Here is a 26,127-nt window from a genome sequence, read left to right as displayed (position 1 = left end):
AGGAAATGCAGAATAGCTGTGGATGTTCACCTCCATCACAGCATCTAACAACACTTTGTTCAGACAAGTCCTCTGGGTGGACAGAGGCTCTGATTAATGCGTGGTTCAGTGTGTGCGGCTCAGCCACCGCTGCTTACCGGCACCCCGGTGACCTGAGGCCTTTCCCTCGGGCTGGGAACTGGCTGTGTGAGGAGAACACCCACTGGCTCCCGCTCACTGCCTGGGTTGAGGTCCACAAGCTGTCCACGTTTGGTTTGGAACTACTTTACACCTCTAGCGGGCAGCCAACGCTCTCACTCTGAGGGGATCACAGTCCGGGGACGCGCTTTGGGCCGAGCTGTTACGGTGGATGGTTCCCCCCGTCTCTCCCAAGCGCACTCTCTGGAGCCCACGGGAGGCGTACGAGGAGCCGAGGGCGGGGTGTCTCAGTGCCGACGGGCCCCTCAGCCTCGGCACTGCCCCGCCCGCTCCCGCTCAGGTGCCGGGGCCCGGGCCGGTGGCGGCCTGCGGGGGCAGCGGGGCCCGCACCGCCCCCGCCCCGCCCTTCGCCGGCCGCCGGGGCCGAGGCTGCAGCCGGCGGCGGCCGCATGGCTCCGGCGCGGCCGCCCCGCCGCTGGCAGCGCCCGCGGACCCGCCCGGGGCCGGGGCTGCTCCTGCTGCTCGTCCGGCTGGTGCTGCCCGGGGCGGCCGCGGGCAGCGGGGAGGCGCCGCCAGCAGGTACTGCCCGTCCCCTCCCGGCCCCGGGGCAGGGCGGGCGCTCACGGGCCGGGGGCTCCTCGGCCCCGTCCCTTCGGGAGCGGGACGCGCTCCGCTGCCGCTGTCCCCGGGCCCCGCGGCTCCCGCCCAACATGGCGCTGCCCGGTGCCGGGCCGGAGCCGCCTCGCCCCGCCGGCAGCTGCGGCTGAGGCGCTCGGCCGCGTCCCGCTGTTGTCCCGGCGCGGCTCGGGTCCCGCGGGACGGTCCCCGCCGTGGCCGGGGAGGCGGGGGCGCCGGGAAGCGGCCCGGGAGAGCCCGCACGGACAAAGGGACCGCGGCGCCCGGAGGGCGGGCGCGTCCCTCCCGCCCCAGCCGAGCTGCCTCGGGCCGTGCGACTCCCTCGGGCTTCCTCAGGAGCTCGGGACGGGCGAATCGGGTGCAGGACAGATCTTTTATTAACGTGTTTGAGGGCAGATAAACCCCTAAAGGCTGCGCTCAGTGGTAGTTAGCAGAAAGGAACTCGAGAACCGGCGTCCTCCTTGCATTGACCTTCTCGAGTCTTGGGCATCCTCCGGATTCTGCAGCAGATGCTGATGGCCCATAATTTCAAATTTCTTTGCTTGCCGTCTCCATTTGAGTTACTCTACCTGTGCATCCTCCCAGTAGGCTAAACCCAGCACCACCTCGGAGTTACCTGTTCAGAAGCATCTCCCCTTTTGGAACATCATTTTTTCACTCTGTGCAGCCGTTGCAACATTTCAAGCAACTGATTTTTCTCAAAAAAAAAAAAAAAAAGCCTTAAAACTATGAGTAGTAAGAAAATACTTGCTAGCCTTGCATGTGAATGACACTGCCTTTGACGGGGATGGATACCTTGTCCATAGTGGCAGGAAATCCTAAGATGCCCTCAGGGAAGGTGTGTACATTCTGGGCTGTGTTTTGGCCCTGGCATTTCCTGTTCCTGGATTATCTTGGGTTTAGACCTGGGTAGTGCCCAGCCTCACCTTGCTGCCTCAATCGGCAGCACTTCAGTCACAAATAATCCTTTTGCAGCATCATGCGATGACTTTTGTGAAAGTGCCTGTCTAAAGGTACAGCCAGTGCTGCTCTGAGTGGTTGTGCTCCCTCCCACGGGATTTGCCATGGATGCAAATTAATCCAATGGTTAATTTTTCCACAAGAAAAATGCCTGAATTTTAAAGTTAAACCAATTTAGTAGGATCATGTGTGGACAATAATTCTGTAATGCTATAATAAACCTAAGTAAGAACATCCACACAGTATTTTTCACTGGCTTAATTAAATTTGTTAAAATATAATTTAGCTTAATTTCAGCTTCCTAATAGAGATACAGCAGGTTTTTACCTGCAAACAGCATCTCCTTGTCTGGACTGAGACTGCACTTACTCATTTTGCTGCTCTGAGTGCACGACAGCGTGTTAGCAGTCATTACTGAGCTTGGCTGAGACCTGCATTTTCTATTCAGTAAGCCAGATGAGTCCCTCTGTTTGGATGTGTAATTATTTTCTCTATGCTTCTCTTTAATTACGTTCTTGAGACACTGTGGTAATGCACTGTAGGGTATATTTTACACATGTATATAGATCAGAATGTATGTTATTCAAACTTTGCTCCATTAATCTTTGAGGTCCATTTCTGCAGTCTTACTTCTGACGATCATAGGGGCTCATTAATGTTTCAAGAGAGTTAGAACAATTCACATCTTTAACTCAATGATGTATGGTGAGCTGTCAGTGCAGTTCCCTTATTACATGCCATGGCTGGACTGTGACAGGAGAAAAAATGTTCTAAAAAGAAGGGTTGTGTGATTTAACATTAGAAACATTTCTGAGGGAGAGCAGTATGACTTTTGTGATCAGCAGCCGTGTCACGTGCTAAATGACTGTGTTAATATGTCAGTCTGTTTACCTGCTCAGACTCCCACTGTTGAATTCACCACTGGTATAGGGAGCTCTGGTGGAGTTCCAGCCCACTCATGCCAGCAGTGAATTTGGCCCAGAGGCCCTATTCCAGTGCCATCAAAACACCGATGCTAAAGCCAAGCCTTTCTGGATTACGGTTTTTAAAAATACCACCCTGGTTACTTTTTTTCCAAAGGTGTTGCAGTTTACTTTGGAGCCTAAATGACTTGATTAGAAGTCCAATTTGAATTTCCATCTAAATCATATTGAGCATGTTTCTGTCAGCTTTTACAACAATGAAATGGACTAAAATTAGACATTTGTTTTTGACATATGCCTAAAATTAACTTTTTTGCTGCCCCCAGGTAAAAACTGCAGTTTATTGCAGGAAATGGATGTCATCCAGAAGCAGGATGAAAACTGTTACTGCTATGTGCAAAACAGAACCATTCACTTACAGTACCTGTGGTCGACTCTCCAGGTAAGAGGCTGTTCTGGGGGTCAGTCAGCACATTTCACGTGAGCTTTTCCCAGCAAACCATGTGGCCACTTAGCAAGAGCAGGGCAGCATCTCTACGGAATTAATAGTTGGAGTGGTGTATAGTTGGGACCATGATAAAAAATGCAGCATTACGAGCCTCCAGTTTGCATGCAGTGAGGTTTGGTCTCTACTGTAAGGTTGTCAACCACCCTTAGAGTATGATGGTGCCACAAAAATATTAATTTAGGGTTCTGTATTATTTTCTTGCATACTTTTTCTGTTGATGGGCCACTGTTAACCTCTAGAACAAATGCTTTTGCTTATCACCAATTGCCTTTATGGAACTTCTAAATTTGAGGGCTGCATGTAGTTCTGTGGCTTTCTCACCACAGCACACCAAAGTGCAGGAACCAAAGGCTCGTTAGATTGTGACTAATGAACAAACTGCAGCAGCAGTGAGTCTGTTTTCCTGAGTCACAGAGGGTCATCTTACAAGACGCACATTTAGAGAATAGTTTGAAGCAAATAAAAATCTCTTCAAGAGTGGAAGCAGTGACAGCTAAAGGAACAAGCCAACCATCTCCATGGTTCCTTTTCTTTCCTTACAAGTGTGTCTCCAAAGGCAGGAAACCATTTCATTTTGTCTCTCTTGTAGGACCCTTCTCTCAGATATAAGAAAGTGGAACATCTCTTTTTTCAGTTCCTAGGACTGTTTTCCTCAGGAACATGTTGCAGATGTTTTTATGAATGGTAGCAGGCGCCAGGTGGTAAAACCCTCCATCAGTCACACACACTATCCTGGAGTCAATGCTTTAAAGCAGGAAGTTCAGATTTTTCCCACAACAAATTGCTTGCTGACACATTGTCTCCTCTCCCAGTACAAACCTGGTTTATTATCCATTGCATCACTTTTTTGTAGATGGGTCTTTGTTGTCTAGTAGGTCCCCGATGAAAAGCTCACCATGTATCAGAGTTCTCAGGAAAATCACCCCAACTTAGAAGATGGACAAGATCTTTTACCAGTTTGGTGGGGGAGAGTGCTGGGAACCAGCAAAAAATCCCCAAAATACCCCACAGGAACGTGGTTCTATTTAAATTTCTGGTTATGCTCTCTTTCATTTTCCTCATCCCTCTTATGTCCCCAACATGAAGGTTTCATTATAAAGAAAAGCAGGTCAAATTTGTTACGGCTCAGGAAGGGAAGGAGGAGGGTATGAACATTCACAAAACTGTGGTCAATCAGATATTACTGGCTTTGTTAGAAGTTTGTGTGTGGGCAAGTGTCACAGTAAAACCAAACCCACTGTGCTCTTGGATGGATTGAGGGCCCTCCACTGAACTTTGCTGCTGCTGAGTTCTCTGAATTACCTTGTAAGGTGATTAGCTGTAAACAATTAATCTTTGCATAGTATAAATAACCAGTACTAAACAATTAAGATTGATTTTCATCACCACATGCGTGGCTGAAATGCAGTATAGTTCACAAAAGCCCCCAGTGACTCTGAGCTGCTTCTCTGTGTATTCTGTTCTTTGTTTCCAGATAAAGGTTAGCAGCAGAGAAAAGTTCCGGTTTGAGCCTATTTCAGAAAAAAACAACTGCCGGAATTCAGAAACTGTTTTTGAGTTTGCTGCATGTGCTGTTCAAATCCTCTGGAAGCCAGAGACGTGTACAGAAACTTTTCTGAGCATAAGACAATATGGAGAGGATGTTTGCTTCAAAATACAACCCTTCAAAATTGAACCGTACATTGTGAGGGTGAAAAGAGAAAGTAAGTACCAAATCTTTGAGTTTAGATTACAGATGGCTTGGTATTGCCAGTGCTGCTGAATGTAGCATCTCTTCTGTAAGAAGCTTAGGACTTTTCTGTTGATATTTTATATAATCAGCATTTCAAATTGAATTAGTCTAAAGTCAATTTCTATTTCTTTCCCCCCTTTTTAGTGCTAGATGGAAAGCTCTTGTTTTTGTTTGTAGCTGGAATTTTTCTGTTCCATTTTGCAAACAGCCTGAGCAGGTGAGTACTAGCTGTTTTTGACCTTCTTTCCCAAAGCCTGTGCATCTTTGGTCTGTTTGCTAAGCTAAAGAGGCAGTTCTTTGGGAAAGTGAAATAAGGAACTGAATATATATTTAAAACTTCCTCATACCATTTGTATTTGGACAGATTGTGACATACCTTGGAGTACCTAACTCTGTTTATCAATCACTGTGTTAGGGTTTTGTATCCAAGCTTCCTGCACTGGGAGACACAGGACAATCAATCCTCAGTGGGCAAATGTGTGGATCAGAAAAGTCCTTTTTCTCGTTTGTAGACCACTGAGGATAGCTGAATGCTAAATAATGCTGATTATTAATGATGCCTTCCTTGGGAGGAAATATTTAGGCTGTGAAGTCATCTGGGGCCTCTTCTGCCTCCACCTTTGTGCCAGCCTTTCTTCTGATGCACATTTTGCATAGCACGTAAGGGAGGACACTCAGTTCTTACAGCAAAATATGTGCCCACAACTTCAAAGCAAAGTGAGTCACAGAATAATTGTCAGGAGGCACCTCTAAAACAAGCAGAGCAGCAATAGGTTTTATAGCCTTAACTCTGAATTAATAAGATGGAATTTATAAATGTATATGCTTAGGAAAAAAAACCCTTGTGGGTTTGTGGAGGGTTTTCTGCATTTAAATTAAAACAAAACTCTTGCAGTACAGAACCATATTGGTTATTTCATTTTCTTCTGTGTACTAGAGACTGGAAGGTCAATGCAATCAGAAGGAGCATGAGCTTTAAAAAACCACAGCACAGTCTCTTAACCTGTAGCAACTCCAGTGACCTTAAGTATCTGTTGGGAATTTTTCCTTACACAGATTTAATACCTGAACTGCTATTGCCTGTTAACCATGTAACTACAACTCCAACTTACAGCTGATTTAAGTTCTGATTGAAGATCGCTGCTGTTTTTACAAATGTTGGCATCTTTTACCAATTACAAATGATACTTCTCACCATATTCTCTCTTGTTCTCTTTACAGGAGTGCCAAGTTCTTTTACCTTTCTGGAATAATACTGGGTGTTCTTGCTCTGCTAGTCTTTGTCCTGCTGACACTTAAAAGGTTTATTCCAAGGGTAAATCTGCATTTATAAAACAAAATAATAGTAATTATCATAACACAAGAAGTGACAGTACAGAACCAGATTCTGACCTTGTTCTGGTTTTGTGGCCAGGTGACTGCACTGAAATGCTGCAGGGTTGCTTGAATCAAATAAATATAGTTAGGTCAGAGTCAAGTTCTATTTAGCTTCCTCCTGAGTTTAAGCTGAACAGGCATTGGTGATATACAAGAAGAGTTCATTCTGAAACATAAATTATTTTTATTGAACTGAAGCTAATCTTACCTTTGAATCTGTGAATAAATCTAAATAAAAATATAGTGGCAACTGAGACAGATTCTCTTCCATTCACTAAAGACAATTCATTGTAAGGCAGATGTGAATTTTTCCTTTACTTCTATAAAGCCTGTGCATTCCCATAATATTGCTGAGATAATGTTAATTGGGAACACATGTCCATAGGGTTATACTGTGACATTGGGACATGATACACAAATACAGGGATGCAGTTGCTCTGCTTGGAATTGATACTGTTTTGTTGTAGCATGCAGAGGATTGTGCAGTGGGAGTCTCAAACCCTGTAGGTCTAAAGAATTTCACATCTGTTTTTGCCTGCAACTTCCTTTGGAAACAATGGTCCTGATTCTGACTTGAATTCTTTTGATGAAGATTTTTTTTCCTTTTTTTAAAAATTTATATTTCTAGCACAGTACCTTCTGGATTTTAATGAGTGGCTCCTGGATGATCTCCCTCTATTTTATTTACTGCTTCAAAGAGAATATACAGTGGTTGTGGTCTGAACACAAAAACTACGTGTTGGGTAAGAAAATTACCAAGAAATGTGCTGCAGATTTTGCTTTAATTTAGTGGTCAGACAAATACCTGCCCATAAAAAAGAAAATCAAGTGACTCATTTATAAAGCTCTATTTTCTCCTAAGCCATAGGTGTTGAAACATTCTAAAGGTTCCTAATGCAACTCAAATGAGTGTTTACTAATGTTGTACCATTAAATAAAGAGTTTGATGTAGAGGACTAGTTCTAAGAGCACATTTTGCTTGCATTATTTGTTCATTGATTTGCTGTTACATACTTTCCCTGTAAGAGCAAAAGGGCAGCTCCTGTGGTTCGCACTCTGCTGGATGTGGGAAATGGATGCACACATTGGGAACGGGATGTGGCTGCAGGGGCTGACAAACCCATTGATCTGGCACCTGCCTCGACATGGTCACATGAGGAGAATTCATGTGCAGCCCACACACAGCATTGGCTAAAAGCTGTTCAGAGATAACCTTGTGAACTCTTGGCACACTTTGGAAATAGAAAGCACATAAAATATCATGCAGTTGTATCTACGACAGCACAAGAATCAGCAGGCTACACTTCACAGCAGCTGCAAGCTTTGTGAAACAAAGTAAAGTTTATAGGGGTAGTCTGCATCTTTTTCTCCATGTCCTTTTCTGTTCCTGCAGGATATTTTCTGGCTGTTGGGATTACCAGCTTTGCCATTTGCTATCAGCATGGGCCACTGACCACGGAGCTCAGCATAACCTTGTTCACATGGACGCTCCAATTAACAGCCTTTGTCCTGATCTACTTTGGTGTCACCATCCCTCAAGTTGCATATGCAGTGATAGCAATCAGCCTCTGCTCCAAAGGCCTGTGTTACCCCCTGGGTGCTGCCTGTCACATTGCCAGGTCTGTGTCTGTTTGTCAATGTCCAAGTCCTGGGAGAACGAGGAAATACTGAAAGCTGAGAATGAAAAAGCCCCCTACACTTCAATAATAGTTTAAGAATTTAGTTCACAACTTTGCCAGATATAAAACTGCAGTAGGAAAGGTTTAAGTGTCCAGAGACAGTGAAATTATTTTCTACTTGTCAGTTTTAAGCATGAGTTTTGTTCTGTGGATAATGGAGAAATGTGACTGTGTTCTTAAGGACTAATGTAGCACCTTCTAGTGCACAGCATATGGCAACCAGAACATTTCTGTTTGATTGATTAGACTGCAGCAATACTGCCTTGGTTTGACACATAGTGAGAGAAGCTGCAGGGAACTTATATGGAATCTTAGGGATAAAACAGTGTACCATCACCAAGGATGCACTGTTCAAAAGTGCCAGTCCTTGGAGATTGAGTAGAGTTCAGAGACTAAAATCACATGTCCACAAAAGAGTGTTCTCCATGATTTTAGTTTTCCAAGTTCGTTGCCTCCCTGTGATTCATGGAAGCAATCTATCAGAATTGCTAACTATGGAGATACTCCTCAGTATTCCTAGAGGCCAGTTTACGTTGTGGATTTGGAACAGGAACTGCTTGCAGTAGGTAGACCTTAACTTGCTAAGTGTTTTCGATAGCAATGCAGGAACAACGTGTTTGTTCATCCTTGAATTTGAAGCACATTTTAAGCACAAGTGCAATGCTCAAATGAAGATTCTGAAAAGCCTTGCCAATTGACATCTGTTTTTTTACCTTCAGTGATGGATGGCATCCAGCTTCAGAGTCTTTAGTACAGACTGTTCCATAGCTGTGGACTCTGCTGAACCACAGAGAAGTAGGAAGAGACAAAGGCTAGAACTGGCACAACCAAAATAATAAAAAACAAATAATTTGGGCTTGGGGGGTTTTTTACACACTGAAGAACATACTGCTTTGGTCCTGTCTTCTCTTTTTACATGTTGAAGTGTGGCCTGAGTTGAAGCCTTTTTTATTTTAGGTAGAATTTATCATTTGTTGTAGACTCGTTTTTGCTTGCAGCTGAGGAGCAACAGCTGTTTCAAAAGCAACATATAAGATCAACACCTGTTGTAAGCAGGTTCCGAACACTCTGGAATCAGTATGATGTGGCCACAAGTTCACTTTTACTTTCAAGTTTTACTCTGAAACACTGTAGTTTATTCTTTTGTGGGTCTTTCTTTTTGGTTTTCATGAACTGATGCTTCTGTAAAGAAATACAGCTCTACAAATCTTTCTTAGGAGAATGATAAGGGCTTTCTAATTTTTCTGTTTCAAAATCCTTTAGCCACAGCACCAAACTGTGAGGCCGTGATGCCAAACACACAGTTCAGAGCAGCAAATACATCAAAATAATTTAGAATCTTCCAGTATTTCTTGTTAAAAACAGTGGATCTCACTGAGCCAGCAAGACCCTTCACCATTTGACCTAAACAATGGCTACAGTTCTCTGCTTTAAAGGGATATAAGGAGGAAAGCTGAATGCTGCTGATGTTGGAGCAGGTGTTTTTATACAGAGCTGAAGGTTTTATGGGCATCCAGCCCTTGCTTATCTTAGCTCATCACAACATTTAAATTGAAAGCAGTCGACAGAAGGAAACAGAACATGGCACACTTTCTAATTTATATCTAATTATATTATACATCTCTACGCAGCAGCTAAAAAACCATCAGATTGTAAACATTTTGGCCTCAGACTACTCAGTTTTGTAATTTAGAACAAGATTTAAGAGAAGCAATCTAGTAAACAACATGAACAACTCACAACAGGCTCAGAGCTTTGCTTATCTTTGAAGTAACATATGCAGACTGGGTTTTGATTCAGCCCATGTCTCTGCTCAGACACATTTTGCATTTTTGCACCTAAAAATGGCTGAGCAAGCAGCCATCTCTTTAATTCTGTGAGATTTTAGTTCATGCATACACAATAAGGACCTGATCTAAAGCTCATCTGAAGCTCATTAAATATCATGTGAAATTCTACAACTTTGGTAAAGACCTAGGGTAAACAGGCTAGCAAACATTACATACCTTGTCCTCAAATGTAAGAATGCAGCTTGTTCTCTTAAAAGGGTAGAGGTGACTAATGCATGTTAATAGCAGGTATAGAGAAAAAAGGACAGATAATTATACGTCAGAATAATTTATAAATAGTGATTATTTTAATTTCATTCTAGAAAAATGAAGCATGCCTTTAAATCAAAGAAATTGGTGTTTAAGTACCTTACTGAAGAGGAATATCGAGAACAAGGTGAAAGTGAAACTATCAGAGCTCTGGAGGAGCTGCGCTCGTTCTGCAGGAGCCCTGACTTCCCATCATGGATAGCTATATCCAAACTCCAGGCTCCACATAGGTAAGAAAACCCAGCTCCTCTAAAACAGGAACCACACTGAACAGACACTGGCACACAGCAGACCTAAATGCCACTTCAGGCACATTTCCAGGTGTGTTTATCCTGCATGTCCCACTCAGGACCACAGCCACACCTCTCAAGGGTATTACTCGATGGTGGCATTAAACTTCTCTTTGTTCCTCCCTGACCACAAATTACTCCTGGGAGTTTGCAGACCTTCACAGCTAATTCATGGTCATAGAACTTAAAGGCTTCCTGTGTGCCTCTGTAAGCTCTTGCAGCTCCATGGTGGCTCTCTAACCAGTGAAATTGCTCTCCTTCAGGTTCTAGAGCAGTGCCCTTTTCTGTGGTGTAAAACTGGGGCAGGGTGAAGATACATACTCAATTATTGCCTATATTTTCCAGCTCTCCAACTGCAAACCTACACAGTCAGGGAATCCTATTATTGAAGTATCACTATCTAAGACTAAAAATACAGGGAAAGAAATCAATACCTGCAACTCCCAAGTAGAACAGGTAAAGTAGCTGTGCCATGTATAGCTTAAAAGATAAACCTAAGTCAAATATAGGTCAGGAAGGGTCAAGCAAGCAAAGCCAGAAACGCCTGCATATTATAAAATTAATCTTAACAGTGTATTCCTATCGAGAGTGAAGATAGCAGAGTTTCATATATAATGCAGCCACAAAGATTTAGTCCTTGCCACAGAACCAAGCGTCACGATTTTAAAGGAGCCCCAGTCAACTTGGAATTTAAGCAATAACAAGTTAAATCTCCTTTCAGAATCTTCCTTGGACTGGCACACAGACAGCCTCTCTGCCAGGTTTTATAGATGTACTGTTAAACTGTCTGACTTTCTAAGCTGCTTGCCTTCTTCAGCATGATGGAGAGATAAAAAAGTGAAAGCTTACTGTTGTATTGTAGAACTAAATACCACCAAATGTACAAAACAACTGAGACATACATATTTTCTAGCCATCATTTCATTAATAAGAGTTGTTATAAACTGTTCACTGGTTGAGAATAGGGAAATAAAAAGGAGAACCAACAGCAATCAGATTTGGAGAAGCCCTCCCAGTTCCCATTAAGCATCAGACTGTGGTTCATCCCAAGGCAAACCTGTTCCCCATTTAGACTAACAGAGCTTCCAAGAACAGCGAGGTGACGACGTTCATCTCACAGAAATGTTAAGTCTGAAATGTAAATTATTGATCAGTTTACCAGAACTCCAGAATGTAGCTGCATTTCCTTTTTCATACACTTCTCTGATGCTGTCGACACTTACCCAGGTGTCAGAACTGCCGTCTGTTCCCACACTCCTGCCAGAAACCTCCAGCTCCGTTCTCTCTCCTCAATGGAGTTACCCACTGAAAGTAAGGTTTGTGGTGGATTGCAATATAGACAGTGCTAAGTTCATGCTTTGTTCGGGCATTTATTTGGAGCAGCTGCAAAATTCCCAGTCTGCAGCTCCAGCTTCACCAGAGGCAGGCGTTCTTTGGGAAGACTTGAGCTCAGCTTGCCCACAGTGCACACACAGCACCAGGAACAAGGTGACTACACACAACGTAGGAGTGCAGAATTCTTGCCATTTTTCCCTTTCATTAGCAGTATCAACACACCTGAATTCTTACAGCCTTTGTCTCAAATATGTTACAGCTTTCATTTATTTTTAGGAGCTAAAGTACCAACTACCTCACTATACAAATGCTTACTCTGGATTACCATTGCAAGTACTGACAAGACGTGAAAATGAAGTTAGATGTTCTTGCTTAGTCACAAGACCTTGCAGATGGTTTCCAGAAGAGCAAAAGTTACTTCTACAGAAAATACTGAAAAGATGAGCTGGGGAAACCAATCTTTGGGGTTGTTGCTATCTGTTATTGGAACTTCCAACTCATCTGCACTGCCTGTGGGGATGTCCTTGCACCACTCCTGCTTAAATAGCAACCCCCCTAGAATTTACAGTATTTCTTCTTATAATTTCTCAGCTGATCACTTCTCCCTTTCAAAATTTGGCAGGTTTGCAGCTTTTGTTCTGGGATCTCCCCACGTCTCACCTGCAGAAACAAAGGCGCACGATGAGCAGTATGGCATTGGGAGCTCCTTCCTGGAGGAGCAGCTGTTTGAGACAAGGGCACAGTCTGAGCAAGATGAGCCAGCCAATTCTGTCCATGAAGATGAGAATGAAAATGAAATGCATACACAAATTCCATTTCCATATGCTACTGAGCTGCTTTGAGAAATAACAACAACAACAAAAAAAAGAGACAGAAAACATACTTTTCCTAGAAAGGGAGGATACAGAATGAGAACTCACACTTGACCTTTTCTTGTGGTTGCTGGTGGACAAAGGAGGATTTTTGATAAAATTGCTTCCTGTATCACCGATGTTACCTGATGAGAGCAACAGAAGAAAACCATAGGGGCTGTTCAAGTGAAGAGGAATCTTGTGCTATGGGTATTTTCACTGGGGAAACAAACATTGTGTGTTTCCCAGGGAAGTACTGGAGACAGCCTGTCCACCAGGATGCCTTCTTTTACCAAGGACACTACCTCTAGTAAAGAGAGAATCTGTTTTGGCCCTTTCCATCAAGTCCTCTATGCTGAGCACTAGAGGGAGGAAAAGCCATTTTTAATACTCTCTTTTTACTAAGTACCTTCTGTGTCAACACTTCTGATGATGCTGTTAGTATCGATAAACTGTGTTTGTTGTTTATGAGACTTTTCATAGAGAGTTTCAGCTGAACAAGGTTTCTTCCCTCTTCTGGCTGGGCTTGTCTGTTAGCTTCATCCTGCCTCTGCCTTTAGTTTTAAGCTCCTTTTGCCCCTCAGAACGCTTCCTGACTTTTCACCCCTGCCCATATTACTCTGTTCTTGTTCTTTGATGTAGTTACACTGCGTTTTGTTCTTTCCAAGTCTTTACATACTTTCTTCCCTCTTGTACAGATCTTCTGCTAAATCTTTCTCTAGCTCTCTGCTTCTCTACCTCAGACAGTGCAGATGGCTTAGGAGAGGTTTTCCATCCCCAAACATTTTTGCTATTGCCTTCAATTTCAGTGTTAGCTTACCTCAGGCAGGTGCTGTTGTCTCTTCCAGGCGTCTCAAGAGCCCCTGAAAGGCCACAAAGGCTGAGGCTGAAACCAGCTGCTTGGAAAAACTGCTATTAGCAGGGGCAGAGTGCTTCTGTGAGCCTAGAACTGGGGATGCAGATAACTCACACAGAGCTCTACTGGCCTCAGAGTTCTCAGTAGTTTGTTCACTGAGTAAGAAGCAGAAAATCATTCCTGGCAAAACAATGAGGGAAGATACCTGGCTTTTACCTTCCTTTCCCAGTTGTCTGTGGGACATCTCACAGGATGCATATGGGGAGGAAAAGTAGACCAGGGAGACAAATTTAGGCAGTCATGTGTCTTTCAGCTTATGTGTTACACAGTCCTCGGCTAGGGAGTAGAGTGTGTACCTCAGTTCATCGACCTGCAGATGTCATTTCTTTCTTTTGTTCTTCAGACTACCCCTCCCTGTATTCTTCTGTTCTCACTTTGCTTACACACTGCAGAAAACAAAAGACCATTAATTCTGTCACCATCTGATCTTACAAACCCACCAGGAATTGTCAGCGACAGGGAGCAGTTGGTGCTCAAGAAGGGTATGTCAGACTGGGATCTATCTGCTTGAAGAGAGGTGTCTGTTCTTTGTAACATGCCTGGTGGTGCAGCATGACTTCAGCAGTGCAGGTGCTGTCCATCACTGCACCAGGGACAAAACCCATTACCTCACACGGTGCTAAGTGCAGCCATACCATAATCCAAGAGCTCCTGTGTCTAACAAAGGACTCAGAGTTGGTGCTTGAAAGCCTTAAAGCCTTACTGACGTGGTCTTTCCTCCTATATATTGCTTCAGTTTTAAGTTTACATTTTACAGTGAAGAGACAGGTAACACCCTTTGGTGCCATAAAATTTTAAGTACCTATACAAATCTAAAGCTTGTTTAGCAGAGAAAAGCCATGTCAGGCAGGTGATCCAAAAAGGCATTTGCTATTAAGCCCAGAATATTCAAGAACAGAGCAAGAGTTCTGTTTAGGAAGGCCACTAGCAGCAAGACTCAACCCTAACAGAGGCTGCTGCTACCAAATCTACAGCTACATTGCCACCCACACTCTGGAAGTCAGGTTTGGCTTGGGGGGCTCTGGCACTAGCAACAAGCAGTTGTGAAAACAGAAAAAAGCCTCATGATCTTGGATGGTTTAGGAGAAGAGTGGAAACTCCCCACTGAACAATTATCATAGACCAAATCCATTTTATTTAATCTTTGTCTGTGTCACCATCATGAAAATGGAATACTTAAAATCATTCCAGATTGAGCAAAGGATGTCTTAATGCTTCTTGGATGTTTTTGAGTACACAGGCTTTTTTAGGTGTACTTCATAGTCAGGCAAGAACACCCATCCAAGCAATTTGAGGCCAAGGAAGAGAATTAGATTTGTCTGAGCTTAAACACAAGAGTTTTTCTGGATGTCCTCTCTTTAGTGAGGTAGTGATGATTACCCTTCCACAATATGGGGGTATGTAAGTACATATATGTGCTATGTAGATACATAATATGCATTTACATACAATAGCCCAGAGTATACATTGAGGTAGTATTTTACCTAAGCAATATGTTAAATGGAAAAGCCTCCCCATCCAGGTAATTACATGTTTTAGAAGAATACCAGGTATACCTACTGCAACAAGGAAAAAAAGTTAAAAAGCAGAAAGAATGAAATAAAAATCAACCCATGCTCTATGTATTTGTGAGAGCCATTACTTGGCAGGGATGGGTAAATAGTGTCCAAAGTAGAGCAGGAATCTACTAAATGCATGCACAACAAAATGGCAGTAACAGCAGAAAGACGATGGCTACCTTGGTAGCTAATAGTGACCTTAAAAATCCTCCAAAGCCTGTTCCAACACTGAAAGCATGCCATAAACAAAACCCACCAAACCAGCTGCTGCCACTTGCACAGTGCTCCTGTGACATGTGGAGATGACACAGCCTTACTGAAACACAACTGTTAAGTACTGTCCACTGTTCAGCTAGAAAATCAAGGAACAGAATCTAGGCATTAATCCATTGCCCTAACTCTTACAAAAGCCCTTCTCCCTTAACAAAGGCTGTTGCATTTTTCTCTGTTCTCTGTTGTGTTCACAGTGATGCCCTGCACTCTTCCATATCGACCAGTTTACAACACACATTGGCTTGTGTCCCTCATTCCCTGCACCCCACAGAAGAGAATTGGTGCCTACAGTCAGATTTTATTATCAAATACTGTTTTAGCACAATGCAAAAGTAGTTCTCAGGCTCCTGGTTCAGCATCCTCCAGTGACTTAAGTAAAAGATCATTATCATTGAATTATTTTCACTTCAAGTGGTTATGTTCACTGCTGACACTAATATGAGCAAATAAAATAAAAGTTCACGTTCATACTATTAAATATGTTATGGATATTTTATATTTCTTACCACAGTTTTTACAGTTTCACAAATATCAAAATCCAGGTGTACATGTCCATTTTGCAACATAGAATGACTATACAATTCCAAAAAGAGCAGGCATTTCAAATACACAATTCTGAAGTGTAAACACAGTGTACAAGCTCTTCACTTCACAATCCAGGTGCTTTGCAGTAGCAGCTGAGGTAACACCATACAGCATGAACTCAACAAATGGTTGGTTAGCCTCAAGATGATTTTTAGCATCCTTCTGTCCTGTCACCTGTTCAGTCGTTAGTTCTCCCCCAAGTTATACAAACATACAATAAATACATTTCTGATTTTAAAGGACACTTAGACAAGTCATGAGGATTTATGTGAGTACAGTACATTTAAGTTCAAGTGCAAAAAAAGTAACTAGTGGCTAGTCATTGATGTTTCTTTTTATTGTCTACGGTGTTGGTCCCAGGCACTGCCAGAACGTGGGTTGTTCTAAAAGCACAGCTAAAGCACAGCTACGGGACACCCCTTCAGTCAAGCTAACAGATGTCAAAGTGGGTAAACCTGTGCAGCCCTTTCCTGCTCAGCTGCTGCCACCTTCCTCTCCCTCACTCTGGGCTCCTGTTGGCCTTGCCTCTGGCTCAGGGCAGCTCCACAGCAGCACCTTCACCATGAAAGCCTCACACACACCTCACTTCCAGGAGGGCAGAGGCCTCACACCTCACACACACCTCACTTCCAGGAGGGCAGCTGAGCAGTGCTCCCTCGGTCCCATGGGAGCAGAGTGCTCAGGATCTCCCAGGAACAAGCTGTTCATCTAAGAAAATGGGCCAAAACACTATCCTGACTAAACCCCCCTGACTCTTCCCTGAGCCCGAGGATTTTCCTCCAGCAGCAATTTTCTCCATGCACCAGCACGAGCTGGCTGCAGACAGTATTAAGAAGCATAACAAAACATAATCCAAAGTCCTCCAGTGTCTTGACATTGGGCAAAGTAACTTCCTACACATACTGCAATTGAGTTACATTTGCTTCCTCCTGAGAATCTCTCACTCTACTTGATTTCTGCATCCACTACTTTGCCCCTATAATCCTAAACATTAAGATTTTTAGGTGATTCCTCCCTACCCCCCCACCTTCCCTAGGCACTTAAAGCTTACTGTTTTCTTAATAAATAACCATAATAACTACACTGCATTAAATAAACCCTTATATAGATGACGAAATAAAAAAACCCAGAAGACCATTGATCAATCTCAGGCTGTGCAATCTTGATCAAAGATTCTTATCTCAATACAACATCAAACCTAAAATTCCCCAAACACACACAACCTTATGCCCAGCTGCAGTGCTGCAAGCACAGAGGGTAACTTCAGAAGCCTTCCTCCAGCTTTAATGTTGCACTAAAACACCAGTTCAAAACCTTTGCTTTGCAGAACTAAACTTCCATCTCAAACAACAGAACATTAGCTTCAAAAACATATTCTTTGAATATGCATGTGGTTTACTAAATCTGTCACCATAATATTAAGGTACACTTCCTTAAGCTACTCTTGTTTCTGAGAAATCTTTCCAAAGACAGTTTCATGACATTCCTAGAATTATTAGGTATGGTGTTTTCTAATAGACTATTCATGGAAGCTCAGTGTCTCCCTTAAAATGTCTTTTAATTTTGATTTGGGAATAAATTTGAAGAAAAAAAATGTATCAAATGAAGTCAGACACACTGTGCCTCAACAAATGAGGAGTGAACTCCCTTTCCTCCACAGACGGCAAAGGAATCTCATAGCACTCAACTCAGCTTTAGCAAAGCAGCTGAGAATTTTTCCTACCATTATATCTGGCCACATCACTTCCCTCAAGAATCCGAACTTTTGGCTTCCCTGCTCATGTTGCTCTGTGTAGTCATATGAATATTCTTTATATAGTTAAAAGCTTGCACTGCATCACATTATGATTGTTAAGATGAAGGAAGTCCTACTTTTGAGCTCCTACTCCAGCGTTTCCCAGGTGAGAAGCAGAATTCCATGCACTGGATTTGGTAAGATGAGCGCATCTCAGGGCCCTGCAGCAGCGGGCTGAGCATCACCATCCGACACCACCCGGCTGCCATCTGCTTGGGAATCTGATGGTGCTGTAGGTGTTGGTGCCGAACAATTTCTGGACTGCTCAGAATCTGTCGGATTTTGGGGTTGTCTTGCTGAGCTGGCTGATGAAGCACTGCAATTCTCATTGGTTTTCTATAAAGGGAAGGGATTGCATGCCAAAAGTCAACATGAATACTCAGGACACTGTCCCCACTGGCACACCCCCAGATGCATTCAGGCACTGCTGGAAAGTCACAAAGCACTTTGAATGCCCGCAACATAACAAGTCAAATTTAAAGCAGCAAAGCAAAAGTACTACATTTAAATCCAGATGACACTAATAGCAAGCAGACAGCGGCTTACCTTCCATCTCTTTTCCTAACTGCACTTTTCCAAGAAGCATGCAAAAAACAAACTTGTGTTTCAAGGGGAAAAAAATACAATTAACTGGACTTCAAAGTGTTCAGACAATTCTTTTGACTTAGCAAGTCTAAGACTTTTTTTTTTCCACGCTTCTTAAATACAGCTTTTCTTAGCTGATCCCGCCCTCCCCAAGATACTGCTCAGACTTTCTGACTGGCAGAATTTTTGCTGTATTGATGCACAAATCCACCCAGTCTTCTCAAACAAGCCGTATCAGGGAACATAAGAGCACATTTAAACACCAGTTACATTCCCAGGGCTGAAACAGCAAATCTCCACACTAACACATTTCATTAGAAAGTGATGCCCTGCCTATGATTATTTGTTTTGCACCAAAGCATAGAGAATACATAGGATGTCCCTTTGTTTGAAGTATAAGCAAACAAAAGCAAAACTGATCCAAAATTTCACTGAAACAAGGAGGAATCATTTTTGTCACTAATTCTTTGTGCACTGACCTTCCTTCCAAATGATCTATTCTCATTTTAAGGAAGCTTTAATTAATTTAATTAATTTAACAAATTTAATATGAGAGATGGGCAGCCTTTTCCTAGTTTCAGTATTTTAATATCATTAGCCTAAAATAAATGACTGAGCAAAAATCTGAAGTATTTTGGAGCCAGTTTGTCCTCTTGGAGCACTGAAACAAGGATGAGAAACTTTGGAGAATACACATGATGAAAAATATGATACAGTTTTTTTTGTGCATTGAATTTTGCCACATTAATAAAAAGAACTTTTATATCAGCACTGTATTTTTACAGGAAGAAAAGCATAGTGAAGAGATCACGTGCCATAGAGAACACATACAAAAGCCCTTTTGGCCACTTCACAGCGCTCAGAGAAGCAGCTGGGTTGTGTCCAGCAGTGTTGGACAAGTCACTCTCAGACAACACACACCTGCAAAACATTATTTTCTTGCCATGTTCATTGCCTGAGTTCTGTGTAACTTCTTTGCTCTGATTTAACAGAGGGCAGCGTACACAAATCAGACCCTGAGGACATTTGCAATGGGAAACTGTGCAGTTTGTTTGGACACATTATTTTGATGTCAGAGACCTTGTAATATCTTCAGCTCCCCTTCTTTGACTCTGGAAATGTCAAAATCAAACAAAAACCCCAGCCAACCTAAAGCATGCCTGTAACACGTTTCCAAGAATAAAGTCAAGTAAGAAAGGCAGGAGGTCACTGACCAGGTGAAATTCCTACACACAGCTCTGCTGATTCACACTCACATCCCAAATTACCCATTTCTAAAGACAGCACTTGTGGAAAAAGCATTTCTGTGTTTACGCCTACTGGGTGCAAGAAGGAACCTCACCCACTCCTTCAGACAGGTAAACACAGCGGCTGAGACTGGCCATGCTGTTCTAAACCCTGACTGACTGCACTTCCCTCCTTGGCTGAGCACTGTGCTCCAGCTCCAGGCAGAAAGGCACAGCCCAGAGCACTAGAAGTCAAGATCCAAGCCCATCCAACCACTGAGGCAGCTATTGCAAGCTGTTCTGTGGGGAGACTGAACAGAAGGTAATGGTGCACAGAAAGCACCAGCCGCCAGGTATTTTAAGTCCCAGGATGGCTCTTATCTGGTGTAACTCTAGGTAAAAAAGAGATTAACTTCATTTGAAAAGAAGGTTTTGTATCAAATCAGTAGCTGTCTGGCACGCAGCAGTCATGTAAATGTCTGACAGCATCATCTAAGGAAGAAAAACTAAATAAAAATAATGTTACAGTCTGTTAAGCAGCTGTGCATCTTCATGTTCAATTATCACCTTGTAAATTTTGCAAAATGCATAACCTGCACGTTCCAACTAATATGAAAAGAAATGTAAATTTAAAGGGAACCCAAATATATCCAAGTCTGTAAAACAGAGTCCTTTTCTACGTCTCTTCTTCTACCACCTCCAGGAAGACACTACTTGCAAAGTTATTCCTGCTACATTATACATAAAAAACAACTCTATTTCATGCAGTATTTCAACTACTGTATCACAAGTCCAGCTTTATTACAAGCTGACAGAAAATACCTGCCAGGTACTAACAGATTTTCAGAGCTATAAAGGTTTGAAAGCAGCTAAAACTACATAACAACTTCCTGAGCATTAGAAGATTACCTGTAAAGGCTGATTCTCAGGAACTGGATTGGTTTTGGATAGTTTCACCATCTCTTTTATCTGGTAGACAGCATAAGCTAAGGTGACCCATGGAGAAGAACTGATGCCCCAGGCAGGCTTGTTCACATCCTCTTGCTCTTCTTGGTGTTTAGTTTTCTTTGGAGGGAGTCTGGGCTCAGTCCGAGGCATGATATCTTCCGACTGCTGTTGTACAAGGTCAATAGTTGCTATGGGAACAGGACTGGAAGGCACTGGAATCCTTTCCGCCAGCATTGTCTTTTCTGAAGTTTAAAACAAAAGCATCACTGGCAAAGCCAACAAGCTGAAAAAACCCCAACCCCTGGAGCAGACAATGAATATGTAGTGTTTCTTGCTTTCACACTGTGGTTATCACTGCCCTGAAAGCACTGGCATGAACTGCCAGGAGCCAGACACAGCACAGCCTGGTATGGGAAATGTGGCTGGTGCCTGACAAGCACGGCTGCTGTGCCACTGCACGGGGGCTGAGGAGAATGGAAAACTCCAGCTGTTCCCAGCAAATAGTTACTATGCAGTTATGCAGTCAGTGAGACAAGAATTAAGCATAGTGACACACTGGAAGACACAAAGCATCTGTCAAAGAGTTTCAGGTAAAGGAAAAAAGCTTATCGAAAGACCTTTACATCTAAGGTCTTCCAATAAACTGTAATAGTTTTCATAGCTATCTTGAAATGTCATCCATAAAATGACTGCCAAGTGCCTTACAATCTCAATGTGCCTTACAATCTTGAAGAGCCAGAGAGTATTCATACAAAAAATAATTAAACAGATTTTTAGTAACTGTGGGATATTTTCAGTAATAGCTATGTGTGCTCTCTATAAAAACATACTCTGTAAACTTTGAAAAAAATTCTTTTCCAAAGAAAATATTTTACAGATTAAAAATATCTTTTTTTCAAAATTATAAAATTACATTTTGTTTACAAACTCCAAGATAGCACTGGGTATTTTAAGCAAGGGCTGGATGTTCTCAAGGAGTAAAGAAATGAAGAGACTAATCCTGCACACACTTGGCCATATACTTAATTTTACTCATCCAACTGGTCTGCTTGAAAGCACCCTAATTATTGTCATACTTAAAATTAACATACACACTGTTAAAATGGGTAGTGTGTATTCAACAAAAACCAAAGACAGAAACAAAGAGAATAAGGCCACTGTGAATAAACTGGCCTTTTGTAAATTAATGTGTCATTAACTGAATGCCAATGGGAAATGGAAGCCTTTTCACCTTTCCATTTTTTTGCCATTATCATTTGAACACAGGTGAAGGAAATACTAGCAAAATACATATTTGAACACTTCAGTACAGGCAGCTTGATAACTAGGTAATTTAATATTCCAGCTAAAGAAAACAAACTTTCATTTCATACTCAAAGCTCATACTGGAAAGTATTTGAGTAAAAAGCAGCTCAAAAATTCATGACTTATCACAGTTAGCCAGTCTTACTGTCTTTGTAAGAATTAGATTTATGGTAAACACCTAACTCCACAGTATTTAGTTTCTGGTTAGCATTTACTGATAAAGGTAGAGATTAAAAAGTTGAAGCTCCATCAGAGGGGAAATATCTCAAGTTAAAAAAAAAAAAAAAAAAAAAAAGCAAAAAAACCCTAAAATTTTGTGTTCTCTGAAGCAACCTTTACAATTTCTTGCAGGTGGCTTCAACTGGCAGAACATGAGAGCACAAAGTGGGATCGAGGTGACCTTAGAGAATTGATGCAAGTGAAATGACTCACTACACCTCTGAAGACTAACCTAAGGGATTCTCAGAACTAAGAGGACATACAGGCAGCAAAATATATAATGCTTTCCTTCTATGGACATTCAAGAACTCAATGCTGCCCTTCTTACAGCAGCAGCGTACCACTTCAATTTCTTCATTGCTCAGGACAAAAACTTTCCACTTGAAAATGAACTGTTTTGTCAAAATCCAATTAAGGACACCAAACATACAAAAGTAAAGCTACAGGAGCAGCTACAGAGAGATCTTTTTTCACAACATATAATTCTGTCTCTGTGACACAAACATTTACCTTCTTCTTCATCAGGAACGAGCATCCACTGGATCAGTGCAAACAGAAGCAGAATCACCAAACAAGCCATCCCTATTCCTCTGAATGTGGCAGCAGGACCTGTAATGAGATTGGTTTTTTTCTAAATTGAGAACCTACTTCCTTAATATGAGTCAGCATTATGTGCTTCTTGGCTATATATTGCCCATGTAGACTCTTATTAGCTTGTTTCATTACATTTTCCTCCCCCATCACTTCTTCAACAGGCTTTGCAAAGGATTTTGAAGCAAGTAATTAGATTCTCATTTGTTCATTGAGAGGCTTTATAGTATCAGCCCATTCTCTCACAAAGGATTCATTCATCTTACTTAAAGATCAGGTGGGGTATTCGACACAATAATGAAAATACCTGGGCGTAACATATTGAATCAATCTGGAACACTGACAGAACAAAGCCATGAGCAATTTGGTCTGAATGCAGTGCTGACCTTGCTTTAATCAGGGGTCTGGACTGGAGATCTCAGGGCCCTCCCCAGCCTGAGCAGTTCTATGATCATGTGACCCATACAAAGCATGTAACTCTTGAAGGTATAACAATACCTACAGCATAAATAAGTTTAAAGCTGATAGTTGGGTAAAACCAAAATAAATAAAATTAAAATTTTCAATATTACTTTTCCTTACCGAAGTAATTGACCAGAACCCCTCCAACCATGGCTCCACATCCCCTGCCCAGCCCCAGGTGGAGGCCTTGCAGTATTCCCTGTGCCGACGTTCTCAGCTCCGGAGGCACGGCTGCGCTCAGGTACGAGATGCAGGCTGCCCAGATAGCTGCGTGTGTGACACCTGGGGAAACGAGACATGGTCAGGAGCACCAGGGCCACGGGGTGCCAACACAACAGCTGAGCAACTGCACTCAGCAGCTGGAGAACACGGGAAAAAACAACAAAACCTCTCCAGTGACAAACGTCTGTGAAGTACAGATCAGCTTTTGGTAATGTGATACCCGCAACCAAGTCAGAGAGACAGGAAAACTCCTTCTGCAGAGCCTGCCAAAAGCTCTTTCTCCCTCTAAGATGACCTCCCTTCTCTTCTGGAGACACAGTCCCTGGGCAGACAAGTCTCTCTGCCAGATTCCCTGTGCCTTCGTAGTGACCCAGGGCCTTTGGAATACAGTCCCAGTTTCACAAGCTGCAGGCAGTTAAAAGCATTGATGCCTCTCAGCAGTCTCCTTACCGCCACACTGAAGGCACAGCACAAAGGTCAGAAAATCCAAACAGCATCAGAGGCAAGAATTAATCCCCGCCTGCCCTTCTCACTTTCTGCAAAAACCCAGAGCCTCCCAGCAAACTCTTTCTGAACTCAACATCAACACACTCTGCATTTAGCATGGAATGGTCCAGATGAGAACAGCACACAAGCTCCTCAAGGCAGGCCAAAGACATTGTTTTCCATGGCTGCTGTTGAGAGGCAGAGTTAGTGTGTCTTCCTCCTGGCTGTGGCTGCATCCTGCCCTGTGCCTGCTGTGCCTGCATCCTGCATGGGCACTGCCACCGCTACACCCACTGCTGCAGCAGCCATGCTCACTGCCATCAACCACGGCCCCAGGACAGCCCCAGTCCTCAGTGCCATCAACCACGGCCCCAGGACAGCCCCAGCCCTCACTGCCATCAACCACAGCCCCACAGCAGCCCCAGTCCTCAGTGCCATCAACCACGGCCTCAGGACAGCCCCAGTCCTCACTGCCATCAACCACGGCCCCACAGCAGCCCCAGTCCTCAGTGCCATCAACCACAGCCCCAGGACAGCCCCAGTCCTCAGTGCCATCAAACCACGGCCCCAGGATAGCCCCAGCCCTCACTGCCATGAACCATGGCCCCAGGACAGCCCCAGTCCTCACTGCCATCAACCATGGCCCCAGGACAGCCCCAGTCCTCACTGCCATCAACCACGGCCCCACAGCAGCCCCGGTCCTCATTGCCACCAACCATGGCCCCAGGACAGCCCCAGTCCTCAGTGACATCAACCACGGCCCCAGGACAGCCCCAGTCCTCACTGCCATCAACCATGGCCCCAGGACGGCCCCAGGACAGCCCCAGTCCTCACTGCCATCAACCACGGCCCCAGGACAGCCCCAGTCCTCAGTGCCATCAACCACGGCCCCAGGACAGCCCCAGTCCTCACTGCCATCAACCACGGCCCCAGGACAGCCCCAGTCCTCACTGCCATCAACCACGGCCCCAGGACAGCCCCAGTCCTCAGTGCCATCAACCACGGCCCCAGGACAGCCCCAGTCCTCAGTGCCATCAACCATGGCCCCAGGACAGCCCCAGTCCTCAGTGCCATCAACCATGGCCCCAGGACAGCCCCAGTCCTCAGTGACATCAACCATGGCCCCAGGACAGCCCCAGTCCTCAGTGCCATCAACCATGGCCCCAGGACAGCCCCAGTCCTCAGTGACATCAACCAGGGCCCCACCACAGCAGTCCCAGCCCCCAGCAGAGACCATGCAAGTGTCTGTCTGGCAGGTGCCTGGCAGATTTGGGGTTGGGAACCCTTTTTCCCCCTGCAGGAGAGCTAAGGGAAGGGCAGCACATGACCATCACCATGGGAGACTGGCTGCAGGTGGAGCCCTCGCCTTGGAGCACCTGCCTGGGGGCCTGTGTGGAGTGGGGAAGAACAGGACAGGAAAAGGCACGGTAGTGGAGAAGTTAGAAAAACAAAACAGTTTTGTAGTTCATCACACATTAAATAAGCCTGAACTATTTTGCCACCCTCAGATTGAGTGGGAATATTTTTTCCTTATTTCAGAGGTATTAAAAATAGTCATCACAGTTTACCAATGCCTAGGCTCTACTGCCTCAGTTTTAAACAAATATTGGCACAACTGATGATTCAGTCAACATGTTTCTGTCCTCTACACTTGACTTAGGAATGAACAGTTGGACAATCAATAATTACTTAGGCATTTTGGCTGAACACTCCTATGAACAAGAAAACACATTTTCATAAAATACAGAATAATGTGGATTTTGCTTAGGTAAAATGAGAAATAGCACTACATGAAATTGATGTAGTGCAGACATACATGCTAGATCTCCACCAGGCTGTACAGGTCTAATTCACTCAAAATCAAACCCCAAATTCCTCAAGCTTTGGGTATTATACAAATATATATATATGTATGTATATATCTCTCTCAAAGTTTTGGTATTAGTACATCATTGTGTTGAAAAACAAAAAGCTTGCATTAAAATGTGTCTGTATTAGCTTACCATTTATAGTTTACAGCCTTAAAACTCACAGATTTTCTATGCAAAAAGCTTAAAGAGTTTTAAAACTCACTGAGTCTCTACTTTCTTTAATGCAGATCCATGGATGCATTGCAAATAGCAACCAAGAGCTGGCCCAATAACAAAGCAGAGCTAATTTAAAATAGGTAAAGTGGTTTTGGTTTAGAAAGTCCATAAATTAAAATAAAACATGCAGTTTTAGCAGCTATTAGGAGTCAAATCAATTCTTAAAGACAGGCAAATAAAAAACACATCAGAAATTATTTGAACTGAGTTTGTTTGAACACAAAAGGCCACAACTTAACCAACAGGTTCTTGGGTGCTTTCATCTTTAGCAGTGAAAGCCCCACTAGAACATAGTGTTCTCAGTTTTTCTGAAAACAAATCCATACCTTTAAATCAGCTC

At 43.3% G+C, this 26,127-nt stretch overlaps 2 protein-coding genes and 1 long non-coding RNA gene across 7 annotated transcripts in view; 1 reads left to right on the top strand and 2 right to left on the bottom strand.

Moving 5' to 3' along the window:
• Positions 1-577: 577 nt before the first annotated feature.
• NEMP2 (nuclear envelope integral membrane protein 2) lies at positions 578-13,355 on the top strand. The gene is made up of 9 exons (XM_066322533.1): positions 578-717; positions 2,984-3,099; positions 4,640-4,868; positions 5,042-5,114; positions 6,119-6,212; positions 6,903-7,017; positions 7,668-7,893; positions 10,106-10,282; positions 12,300-13,355. Exons 1-9 carry the CDS (start codon positions 588-590, stop codon positions 12,517-12,519), a joined length of 1,380 nt encoding a protein of 459 aa, XP_066178630.1. The 5' UTR covers positions 578-587; the 3' UTR covers positions 12,520-13,355.
• LOC136363359 (uncharacterized) lies at positions 11,248-13,483 on the bottom strand. The gene is made up of 2 exons (XR_010743976.1): positions 13,349-13,483; positions 11,248-12,337 (listed from the first exon to the last, which is right to left on the bottom strand). It is a non-coding gene; the product is annotated as an uncharacterized lncRNA (long non-coding RNA).
• Positions 13,484-15,554: 2,071 nt separating this feature from the next.
• MFSD6 (major facilitator superfamily domain containing 6) overlaps positions 15,555-26,127 on the bottom strand; it is a 28,783-nt gene continuing 18,210 nt past the window's right edge. For 3 of the 5 annotated variants that reach the window (XM_066322529.1, XM_066322530.1, XM_066322531.1), the window contains exons 4-7: positions 23,113-23,274; positions 22,450-22,548; positions 20,377-20,657; positions 15,555-17,992 (exon numbers count right to left, since the gene is read on the bottom strand). In XM_066322529.1, coding sequence (XP_066178626.1) covers positions 17,810-17,992; positions 20,377-20,657; positions 22,450-22,548; positions 23,113-23,274 — 725 coding nt within the window. In that variant the 3' untranslated portion in view covers positions 15,555-17,809. Of the gene's footprint in view, positions 17,993-18,202; positions 18,222-20,376; positions 20,658-22,449; positions 22,549-23,112; positions 23,275-26,127 lie in introns of all 5 variants that reach the window. The other 2 variants (XR_010743975.1, XM_066322532.1) reach the window with 2 other exon arrangements.

The sequence above is a fragment of the Sylvia atricapilla genome, chromosome 7 (genome assembly GCF_009819655.1).
Source record: "Sylvia atricapilla isolate bSylAtr1 chromosome 7, bSylAtr1.pri, whole genome shotgun sequence".
NCBI classification, from domain to species: Eukaryota; Metazoa; Chordata; class Aves; order Passeriformes; family Sylviidae; genus Sylvia; species Sylvia atricapilla.
Note: the sequence above shows the minus strand (reverse complement) of the source record. Positions and strands in the feature narration are given on the sequence as shown.